Source organism: Misgurnus anguillicaudatus, chromosome 14 (assembly GCF_027580225.2).
Source record: "Misgurnus anguillicaudatus chromosome 14, ASM2758022v2, whole genome shotgun sequence".
Taxonomy (NCBI): Eukaryota; Metazoa; Chordata; class Actinopteri; order Cypriniformes; family Cobitidae; genus Misgurnus; species Misgurnus anguillicaudatus.
In genome coordinates this window covers 15,632,141-15,644,358 of record NC_073350.2, presented here as the reverse complement: position 1 = coordinate 15,644,358, position 12,218 = coordinate 15,632,141, and the positions used below count along the sequence as shown (strand labels likewise).

The following is a 12,218-nucleotide window of genomic DNA, read 5'->3' as shown; positions in this document are numbered from 1 at the left end:
AGTTAAACGACCGAACAGGAAACAGAAGGAATCTGACCAGAGGCTTTTCGCTCAGATCCATGTGCGGTGTTTTATAAGTAGAAAAAACTCATTTCACTTATCTCTTACCTCCAGCGCATATAGGACTCATAATATCAAAGCCAAAAAAGTGTCACGTCCCTCATCGCTTCTTACAAATGTGCCTTATCCCATCCTGCCCTATAGCATTCTTACACATGAATGAATTTTAGATAAAAGTACACCTAAAAATCTTTTCCAGGTAGATGATGTTCGGACTTTTAAATATGAGCTGTGTTAAAACACAATATGGTAAATCAATATGCAGTGCCTGACATCAACAGGACCTACGGCAATATTTGGTTTACATCACTGCTTTAGGGGCTTTTAAAGTGGTCCGGCCAAAAGCAGGAAACAATTCCTATGGATCTCTATGGGAATCGTAATTGAATGTACTACACGGAAAGCATCTAACCAAAGATTTGTTCCACCTTCAGAGGTTTACATGCAATCCATCCTCTTCCCCACATGGCCTCAGAGGGATCCCTGGCTTTGGTCCTGCAGTGTAGTTCATTTCTAAGGTGTTAAACACGTCCATCTGTTTTCTTCTTGCAAAAGCAACAGCACCATGTGAAAGCGGCGGTCGGTCCCCGCTGAAAAGCCTACGAGCGAACCTGGCTAATCTCTGGCTTTATGGCAGAGATGGATGTGTCCGTGCGCCTTCATCCATCTGCTGGTACCCTCTCGCCCGTTCGCCAATAGTAACTGCTGTTGCCCAGCAAAATGGACGCAGCAGTGCGGCTGGTGGTGACCGTGGTCATCATGACAGGAAGTCCCTGTAGTGGGAGGCGACTCCTGCCTGGGCCAAGCTGTAAATTACCAAAATCCATGTGCGACTCGGTCTGAGTTCAATTTACCACCGTGATACAATAAATAAAAACCCAGGGGTGCAAGCAGTTATTCAACCTCAAACCATTCTGAGGGTGCACATGATGACAGTACACACAAATAAAAATGTGTTTTTGGTGTGGACACAAATTATCATTGGTCAATGGATTCATAAATGGCAATGTAAAAAAATGCTTGGTCACATGACAATTCTGTAAATATAAGTGTCTCTTTTTAAGCATCTCCCTACTACAATTAATTAATTCACAGCAATAACACAAAGTTAAACACAAAAGCCACATCATTATTAAAACTGTCAATGTTTAATCCACAGAAAGTCCAGGAATCGTAATTTGACCATCTATTAATATCCAGCATTTTGTATAGCCTGTGGCTATACATGCCAGTGCATCTAAGCCAAAAGTAGGCAAGGCAGAGCGAGAGAGAGAAAAAGAGATGTAAGAAGAAGAGGAGGAGGAACTGTAAGTAAATGGGCCCAGATGGACATCTGCTGCACTCTTGCAGGCTGAACTAATCCCTTCGGTTAGCAGCGCTCGCAGGGCAAAGCCCCTGTGATGGCAGATGTCCTCCGTCCTCTGGTACTTGCCTTTTTGCCCTCTACCAAAGCAGACACCAGTCACAACCAATGGAGCTCATCACTTAGGCTTACGCCCCCTTAACCGCAGACTGTTAAAATGACAGAGTGAAGCTATTAAATCTATAGGGTAGCATGAAAGCAGGGTCAGGACAAGTCCCCTCAAGGCAACTCGGTGCACTCGGCAGCCATTTTGGCAATACTCATAAGCAGTTGTTTTTTACAAAGGTAAGACACAGGCACAGCTCCAGTCTGCTTTAGCAAAGAAAGACCAACATTTCCAAAACGTTTGTTGAGATATGTTTCGATCACAGTAAATGAGATTTACATTAAGAATATAGGATTTAATGTGTGTACCAGTGGCTGGAGGTGACGTCTCTTCCAGGGAGGTACGAATGCAAGGTAAATCAAAATATGTATGTAGCCTGTTGTGTGTGGACCTGCATGTCAAAATGTGTGTTCGCCGCATCACATAAACCTGTGCATCATGCAATATGTCAAAACATGTGCCTGCTGCAGATGCGTTGAAGGGGTTTATGATAAAAGAGATGCTTGCATTTCTTTGCTAGATACTTAATCTTATGTGTAATCAATTATGTGTTAAGCGAGTGTCTTGTGAACGCAAGAGTCTCTTGTATCATAAACCTTTTTGATGCGTCAGCGGCAGGCACGTATGTTAACATGATGTGCAATGCACAGGTTCACATGACGCACATGTTTTGGCATTAAGCCACACATGACATGCCAAACACATATTTTGCATTCCTGCCTCCCCGGAAGAGAAGTCACCACACGCCACTGAAGTGTACATAAATGTAGTATTTATTAATAATACCAAATAAGACAAGTATTTTGGAAATGCATGAGAAATTAAATCAATAGGAAATATTAAAGTCTGCAAAACTTGTTTAATGACCATTTGAACTCTTTGGCACAATTTTTTTTCGCTTCTATTGATTCACATGAAATGATCTTTTGATAATAGTCAGATCATGCTGGGATACCACGGATCATCAGAGTTTGCATAAACTTGTGAGGTCAAATATGCCAGCTTTAATGTATGAGGAAGAAAATTTCATACAAATGTTTTTAAATTAAAACCACTGAAATTAGAAACATACAAAACAGTATAAAATAATTACAATTTTCTAGTAGTTTTTCTAATACTATTATAATGTTTTACTCTGACAACAATGATATTATTCATAGTTTCCATTAGATTATAATATAGTACTGTTTTAGGCTAGGATACATTTATTTAATATTTTAAAAAAATGCCTCAGTCAAAAAAGGTGATTGGCTCTTTAAATTTTAAAGCAGCACTTCCTTTCATACAGCTGCCAAATTAAAGAAACAGTTCACAAAAAAAAAAATAGAGATTACATACAGAGACTACACTTTTGGTTATTTTCAACCCAGCATTGGGTCAAAAAGGGACAAGCCCAGCCATTAAATTAAAATGTTTATATTTGACCCAACAATGGGTTAAACAACCCAGCACACTGCAAAAAATGATTTTCAAGAAAAAAAATCTTAATACTCTTGTCTTGTTTTCAGTAAAAATATCAAAAAAAAGTCTTAAGTTAAGATGCTTTTTCTTGATGAGCGGGACGACCCGGGAAAATAAGTCTAGTTTTTCAAAGTTAAGTGATTTTGTGCATAAAACAAGCAAAAAAACTGCCGATGGGGTAAGCAAATTTTTCTTGATTTTATCTTAAATTTAGTGTTTAAGAAAAAGATTCAAGATTTTTTTGCTTACCCCATTGGCAGATGATTTTTTGCTTGTTTAATGCACAAAATCACTTCAATTAGATAGTTTTTTTTTGTCTAATTTTCTTGGGTCGTGTTGCTCATCAAGAAAAAGCATCTTAAGAATTGTTTGATATTTTTACTGAAAACAAGACAAAAATATGAATAATTTTTTTCTTGAAAATAATTAAGTTAAATTACAACCCAAGGGGCTGGGTTCATCCCTTTTTGACCCAACACTGGGTTAAAAAAAAACCCAGCATTTTTCAGAGAGCACATTATTTAAAAATTTAAATCTAAATAAACAAAGGAAATCTACATCTGGGATGGCATAATGGTAAGCAAATGAAAGAAGAAACTATTTCTTTAAGTGTTACGGTTATCAACGATTTCCACCTCTTTCCAGCAACGATTTTCCTCCAACTAAATATACATGCATCATCATCAACATCATTTGTGTATGAAGATCAATGTAAGACCAATACGCTGCCTGCTGTACAGTCTCTACAGATATTTTTTTATATTGTCCACCCATTTAAACAAGAGTTTCTTACAGCCAGCAGTGGAGAGGCAAAATAATGGATGAGCAACAATCCTGAAGAGTTGTTAAATGCTTGTTAAGATTAATAAACACCCTCCAATGCAGCATCTCCCCTGACACACTGCTTACTGAACAGGGTCAGACATCACATGTGGTGAGCTCACGTTGAAACAAGCATATGGTTGAGAGACAGAAGAGCAAAAGAGAACTAGAGAGAATGACAAAGTGAGAGAGAGCAAAAGAGATAAAGTGATAAGAACTGAGAGAGAGAGAGAGAGAGAGAGAGAGGGAGAGAGATAGCGTGTTATATAAAAGGCAACACTCGAGGCAAAAATTGGAGAACGAGAAGGCAAATGAGTTGGAGGTTATAGAAACCAAAAGACTAATGAAACTAAAGCATTGTGGGTATTTGTTTCACAAGAGAGAAAATTAATAAGCATGAAAAATAATAATCCTCAACACCGGGCCACATAGAATGATTAAAGCAAAGCAGCAAAGCAATTATTACAGGGTGAGCAACGCGGTGAAGATTTGACAAACGGCTAAACAACCGAGCAAATGGCCCGCGAGCGCTCACTGTGTACAAGCTTATACGCTGCCTGCATCTGGCAAAGCTCACACACGCTGACTAACAAGTGTGCGCTGGACATTGACTAAACTCACAACCCATTTAGATCCATTTAACAGTTTTACTGTAACCCAGTGTGTCATTCTGGAAGTAAACAATCGTTTTGAAAAAGAAATGGACTGAAGACTGAAGATGACAAGAAGTGATGGAGTCCCAATTCGAAGGCTGGGTCCTTCAAAGGATGCGTCCTCGGAAGTGAGTACTCAAAGAGAACTGAAATGAGACAGTCTAACCTTTGGAGGATCTAGAAGTTGAAACCTTCGAATTATGGTTGAAAAAATGTTCAGTCTTTGGCGAAAATCTGGTGGGATTGTTCCCTGGAACACTTTTAGTACTAAAGTTGCAGTCTGTAACGTTTGCCTCTCTATCGCCATCTTTGTTAAAAATATAAAACTGCAGGTTACTTTACAATTTTTTCTTTACGCGGATTAAATGTAGAATAAAATCAAATTGACATTACCTGTGAAATCTTACCTGACAGATCAACTTATAAATCATTGTTATAAGCTTACTGTTCAAATCAGGGTAAGATCAATACATTACATAATATTATTGGATTATCTGAATCAATTCTTTCACTTTCAAATAAATCACTTTTTTGTGTTTGTTTCCTTTAAACAGTGTTAGTGCATAGTTATTATCTTGCAATATTCTTTTTACTTAAATTGTTTTTGTTAATTTAGCAAATGTGTCACTTTGCCTTCATTATCCTTAAAGGAACACTCCACTTTTTTGAAAATATGCAAATTTTCCAGCTCCCCTAGAGTTAAACATTTGATTTTTACAGTTATGGAATCCATTCAGCTGATCTCCGGTTCTGGCGCTACCACTTTTAGCATAGTTTAGCATAATCTATTGAATCTGATTAGACCATTAGCATCACGCAAAAAGAATAAGCAAAGAGTTTCAATATGTTTCCTATTTAAAACTTTACTCTTCTGTAGTTACATCGTGTACAAAGATGAGTATAGGAACTATACTCTCATTCCGGCGTAATAATCAAGGACTTTGCGGCCGTAACATGGCTGCAGGAGGCGCAATGATATTACGCAGCAGCCAAAAATAGTCCCCTTAGTAACTTTTAATAGCAGGGGAATATTTTTGGGCACTTCGCCTCCTTTAGCCATGTTACGGCAGCAAAGTCCTTGATTATTACGCCAGAATGAGAGTATAGTTCCTAGCCTAGAAACTGCCTAGAAAATCGCAAATAAAAATTTTCTGTCGGTCTTAGTACACGATGTAACTACAGAAGAGTCAAGTTTTAAATAGGAAAAATATTGAAAATTTTTGGATATTTTTTAGCGCGATGCTAATGGTCTAATCATATTCAATGGATTATGCTAAGCTATGCTAAAAGTGGTACCGCCAGACCCGGAGATCGGCTGAATGGATTCCAAAACGGTAAAAATCAAATATTTAACTCTAGGGGAGCTGGAAAATTAGCTTTTTTTCCAAAAAAAGTGGAGTGTCCCTTTAAGGCCGTTCACACTATGGACGATAACGATACCTAAATATAGTTTTAAAAAAAAAATTATATTAAAGGTGAATAGCGATGTTCACACTACAAGTATAACGTGAACGACCCTTTACCTTTCATACACAAACATTTCACTCAGTAAATGACAATGTAAAACTGCTTATTTATCTTATTTGCACAGGTAAACGTTTAAGATACACTATTAGCTGGAGTGAAAGAAAACCAGGCTTGTTTTTAACCAGCTAAAGAATGCCAGTACACAGCAGCATTACCCAAAAAAAAAAAAAAAAATGACGGCATCAGTCGGTAAAACAGGCCCTTATGGCGGCTGATTAGCTGTCGGAGAGCAGTTTTAGTCAGGTGGCCATGACGAGCGCGACTCGCTCCATAAATCTACAACAGTTCTGATAATGACACTCAGACTGTGTGCCGCGCTACAATCCATTAGGCCCTCTCGCCATCGCAACACCTTTTCTCTGAGTTTAGCCGAACCCCAGACAGCCATGAGAAAAACACAGCAACAATAAATTAAGGCTTGTGGCATGCGGGCACATGCTTAAACCCCTAATGGATCTGTGTGCCCTAGCCAGACAGAAAAAAAAAACAGTCATCAGTGGTGGAGCTGTTATGAAGGGAAGATGGCTGCTAGTGGCATCATTAGATGAGAAAGATCATGTTGAGCCTCATTTACTAATGGTGCCAAAGCAGAGATCTGTGATGATGACATGTGACGATTTGAAAATAATTTCTGAAGCCAATTTCACACGTTCCTTTTTGAATATTTTGCTGAAGTGCAAGCCAGCAATACGAATAAATCATGTCACCAATGTACTGTAAGCTGCTTTAACTGGTCAAAATGGTGACTGATATATTATATAGAGTAGATGGAGAAATGCTTTGCAACTGCTCATGTTTATTTAACAAGTTAAGTAAAAAATGAGCCACTTCATCATTCATCGCTTTTTAATTTGCTTGATCGATGTATTATTTAGAGTTGATGGTTTTCTTACAAATATGCATGCATGAATAAGTTGATTATGTTCAAATAAAACAGGGGTTCCGATATTGTGATTCGAAATAATAATTGTGTTTATCACTGAACAGTGACCGCCATTTGCATATAAGGACAACAATGACGGATGCTGTTGTTCCAAGAACACAATGATCCATTAGCATAAGAACCTCGCAGACTAATATTGATGAAGCAATCTGAGTAAAAAAGCCGTGCCATAATATAATCCATCTTTGCGATCCTAAAAAAGATGACTTTTCTGTGTGGCCCTAAACAGGAAATAGCATTTGTATATAGCTAAAATAACACAAGCTTCATATCTACAGTACAGAGCTCAGATCTGTCAAAATTTCTCTCCAAGCTTAATGAATGCAATGCCATTCGCTTGAGGCTATCTCAATTCGTGTATCATTAACTAAAAATATCCAATTATATCTCTATCCATGCATCTGCTGCATTGAAAAAGCGTGACAGACTGAAGAAGAGAAACAGTGGAGACAGAAAAGAGAGAGAGAGAGAGAGATAGGAGAGAATATCTGGCTGTGATTGAAACTGGAAGGTCATAAAGCTTTGATAGCATCTGTATTTACTATCACCTTAAATCATGGACAACTACAGCAAACTTTTCTATAACAAGTTTTCATGCTTGCATGCCGCTGCCACTTCCCGTTTTATGCTTATGAGCTAGAGGCTATTCACAGGCGACTAAATCATCTTTCACCAGAGTGGGAATCGCACATCAGCGAACAGAAACAATGCAAGAGCGAGCCGTTTCGAAATGTCACAGGGCCCACAGACCGCAGCCCTGATGCCATGAAATCACAGGAGAAAAAAGTTAAGGTGAACTGCTTACCGAGCACACCAAGCCGATAGTTTACGGTTATGACGATGACGTTGCCGTAACTAGCCAAGATGCTTCCGTCGAACATGTTCGCCGTGCCTTCCATGTACGATCCTCCGTGTATGAATACCATCACGGGTTTAGGGCTCCCGCTCTCACGAATGTCTGGAAAAGGGAGGATAGAAGCGATTAAATGACAAATTACTGCAGACAGCTGGATATGATTTCATAGAGGGCCTCCATTTTGCTCAAATTGGCCACATTGGCATTATTTTTCAGTTTTAGAAATGAGCTCATTAATTTCCTAGGCAATATGAATGTCATGTTCCTGGTGATCGGAAAAAATCACGTTACGTTGTACAGGGTTGCCTTTTGTGCCTCTCTTTTTCTTTCTCTCTCTTAAAGGTACAGTGTGTAATTTTTAGAAGGATCTCTTGACAGAAATGCAAAATAATATACAAAACGATATTATCAGGAGTGTATAAAGACCTTTTTATAATGAACCGTTAAGTTTTTATTTCCTTAGAATGAGACATTTTTATCTACATACAGAGAGGGTCCCCTTACGTGGAGGTCGCCATTTTGTGCCGCCATGTTTCTACAGAAGCCCTTAACGGACAAACTTTTTTTACTAAGTTGTCTCTGACGATGACATTTTTTATCTATGCGTTTCAAAAGCGAGGGGTGAGCAGTGAACTGACCTGTTGGTTACAATTCACAACCTCACCACTAGATGCTGCTAAAATGTACACACTGCACCTTTAAAGGGCCTGTCAGCAGCAAAACTAGAAATTAAAATGGGCACTTTGATTTATAAACTAAACGTTTGAAATGACTGAAAAGTTGACACTACAAGGTGTCCAAAGTTCAAGCAAACTTGCGGAGAGGAGAACGTATCTACTCAATCAAAAAACTGTGTCTGTTTCACATAATCCTTTCTTTTAGCACCGAAAATGGCACACTTTTCAAATTTCCATTTATTGCTAAGGAAAAGTAATCCGCTCTGTACAAAAGGGAGGTATTTTCAAAACACAAATGTGATGCAGATGATAACTTTTGTCTTGCTTGAGGGAGACAGCCATTTCATTATGGTTGAAAAGACTCCACATAAATCTCTGTTATTTTATTGGGCACGCATGGATCCTGCTTCCGGGAGGTTTTAGGACAAGCTAAAAAAATAAATGCATTTTTCCAAAACAATTTCCTTACGGCCGCTAATCCAAAGCCCCTCTTGCCAAATGCTCAGAAATGTGCACTTTATGGTTCTTCATCAGGCGACGTAATGTCTCATCTCTCCTCTTCCCTTTAGTTGTATCTCTGGCCACTTGTGAATCCAGAGAAAATGTTTCAGGCAATTTCACATTTCACATAAGGGTGCATGGCGCTCATAAGCCATGTTGCTCAAATCCATTCAGAAGAATTCTGAAGATTCGTAATCTGTACAGAAAATGCAAAACGACTCTGTTTGGGCTCAAGCGTGGCTCAGTACGTATATCAGTGTCCAGCAGGAGAAAAATAACACAGAGTGATTTCTCAACCAAATAAATACTCCATTGATCTTAGTTCTCCTCGATCACGCTGACAGAAGTGTTCTTCATCACCAGACACGAGGTAAAACAGTGTGCATGTGCACACTAGCCTGTTTGTCTTCTCTTCATCCTTTAAAAATGCCATTTGGCAAATGTCAATGATAAGTCCAGTGTATCGTGGCCTTTCTTCAGAATGTCTCTAAGCGATAGCATGAACTTACTGAAAAAGCACCTGTGACTTACACACACACATTTACAAAGCTGTATGCCAAGGTCACGAGAGACCCATACATGCATGACACTCATTCAAATGTTGTTTCTAAAAGCTTTTAACTTAATGCAATTATAGACTTTAAAGTGAATTGTGCAATTTTGCAGCACTTGTAGCATCGAACCGAAACCATAAAAGAGGTATGGATTCATGCAGACGTCACAATGTAATGTTTAAGTGTAAAGGTTAGTTGCTGTGAATTTTATTTTGATTTTTTTTATTATGTTATGTTGTCACTTCCTGTTGTAGTTTTGTCCATTTTTTTTTTGTAGTTCTTCCACTAATGACGCCCTAATGACGTGGTCACATTAGACTTTCAGCGTGAGTAATTCTACGCAGACCCTTCCATACACTGTAAAAATTGCTGTAATTATGCAGCTGGTTGCCAGTAACTTATTGTAGAAGATAAAGACAAAAAATTTTTATTTAACTTTGAACAAACTGTTGCCTGTAAATAACATAAATGTAAAATCTACAGTAAGTTACTGACAGCTAGTTTCCAGTAATACCCAGTAATACTGTAATTTATACAGAAATGTTTTGCAGTGTATATGGTCAGCAACCGAATATGATATCACACTTTAAAGTGTTGTTTTTATAATTAACACATCATGGATTTCCACATGCTTGCACTGTTATGGTAGCTTTTGTTAATATTTTATGAAATATGATTGTGTGATACTGTTATTTTCAGTTGCACCTGAAAAGATCATGCTTCGACGTGTTGATTCTCTGTTTGTCACGTTTTCACAAAAAAGTTGACCAACTTAAACTTTGGAACGTGCCAAAATGTGTTTTATTTCCTTTGATAAGCCTGCATTTCTGGTTTGCAGCATTCAAATGCGTATTTAGAAAAAGTCACTGGAACGGAAAGTCTAGTGTGACCGCAACATAACTGTATTCATTTGTGTCTTAACCCTGATCACTGTTTGTACACTGTCAGACAATAATGGTCAAAAATGCTCCCCAGCTGTCACTGGTGTGGTACCCTTTCAAAAAGTACACCTTTGCACCTAAAGAGTACCTCAGAGAAGCATATTGGTACCAAAGAGAGCAAAAAAAAGTACATATTGGTAACAAATGTCTACATATGTGTACCGGAATGGTACATACTGTATTAAGACCCTTTTAAAGCAGGGGTGGGGATCCTGGTCATGGAGGGCCACAGTCTTGCAAAGTTTGGTTCCAACCCTAATCACACATCCATGTCATTTGCAAGTAATACTGAAGACTTTGATTAGACTAAACCCTGCAGGATTGTGGCCCTCCAGGACCAGAAATGACCACCCCTGTTTTAAAGGGTACTGCGCAGTGACATCTTGGGACCATTATTTTCTGACAGTGTATATATATATATACCTCTGTATTTCCAGTTTGTTTAAATGTATTTTTTACACTCTGACATACAATTGAATGCAGGGGTTTCCAAAATAGGGTCCGGGAACCCCCAGGGGGTCTCCAGAAGGTTGTGGGGGTCCCCAGAAAATTTCAGAGAAAAAAGAAAATTCTATTTTTAGGTATTTATCTCTCATTTCTTGCTACATACATTCCAGAATAATTTATATTTGTTTTTTATCTTTCTTCTGTGTTTTTCTTGTTAGGGTCCCCTTTATCTAACTAGGGTTCGTAAGGCAGCATTTTTGTTAGGCTGCTATGAAATAGGATGTATTGTCAAAGTTGCTGCAGTACAAATACATTTGAATTAAAGTACACTAAGTTATATATTATTTGTTATAAATATGTAAATTGTTATTTGGGTCAATGCTGTGGCGTTAATTCTTTTGTGTCGGTATGGTTCAATTAAATGTAAAAGGGTTAAAATTTCAAAATAAATTTGCAGATTACTTGCATACATTTTCTTTTTTGAGGACCAAGTCTAAAATGTCTGGTTTTATTTCATTTTGAAAAAAAAATCTGGGGATACTTGCAAAAACGCATTAAAATTTACATTTAGTAATAACTAATAAAATGTATTTTCTTGTGATATTTAAAAATGTTTTTTTTTTCTAATCTAAAGCTAAAGTTTAGTTTCGCGTGCTCACGTGAAAACTGCCATGTGCGCACGCGATAGTTTCACGTACGCACGCCATAGTTTCACGTGCACATGCGATAGTTTCACATGCGCATGCGAAACTAAACTTTATTACATTTTTGCTCCATGTACCATAAGGGGATCCGTACGCTTACATGCCATCAAGGAGGATAAAATATTTAATATTTCTCATTCTTTGGCGCAATTGGCGATTACACGATTTGACATTTTCAGTTCCATTCAGTAAGTTTCATAAAAATGGTGCAAATGTACTTTTTTATTGCATGCCATTCAGTAAGTTTCATAAAAATGGTGCAAATGTACTTTTTTATTGCATAAAATCAACATAAATACACTATGTGCATTGCATTATACCTTATGCATGCTTTTAAAACAAGTTTTTTAAAAAGATATTGGAATTTCTAATCTTGCCAAACCATTTTTGTCAATGACCCATTTACATTTTAGCAATTGGGTCCCTAACAAAAGGTTCATTATATTTTGGGGACCCTGGAATCAAAGTTTTAAAAACCCTGATTTAATGTGTCTCACCTACAAGCTGTACCTTTCAAATTTGGACTCATTAAACCCTTTAGCATGTATATACAGCTTCTTCATTTCTGTTCGGATCGCATGTTACACATACTACATTATTTTT

General features: G+C 37.8%; 1 protein-coding gene across 1 annotated transcript in view; it reads right to left on the bottom strand.

Moving 5' to 3' along the window:
- Positions 1 to 12,218, bottom strand: part of nlgn1 (neuroligin 1) — a 261,716-nt gene that overhangs the window by 145,611 nt on the left and 103,887 nt on the right. The window contains exon 5 of the mRNA XM_073875957.1: positions 7,741 to 7,893. Within this exon, the coding sequence (XP_073732058.1) occupies positions 7,741 to 7,893 (153 nt within the window). The remainder of the gene's footprint in view (positions 1 to 7,740; positions 7,894 to 12,218) is intronic.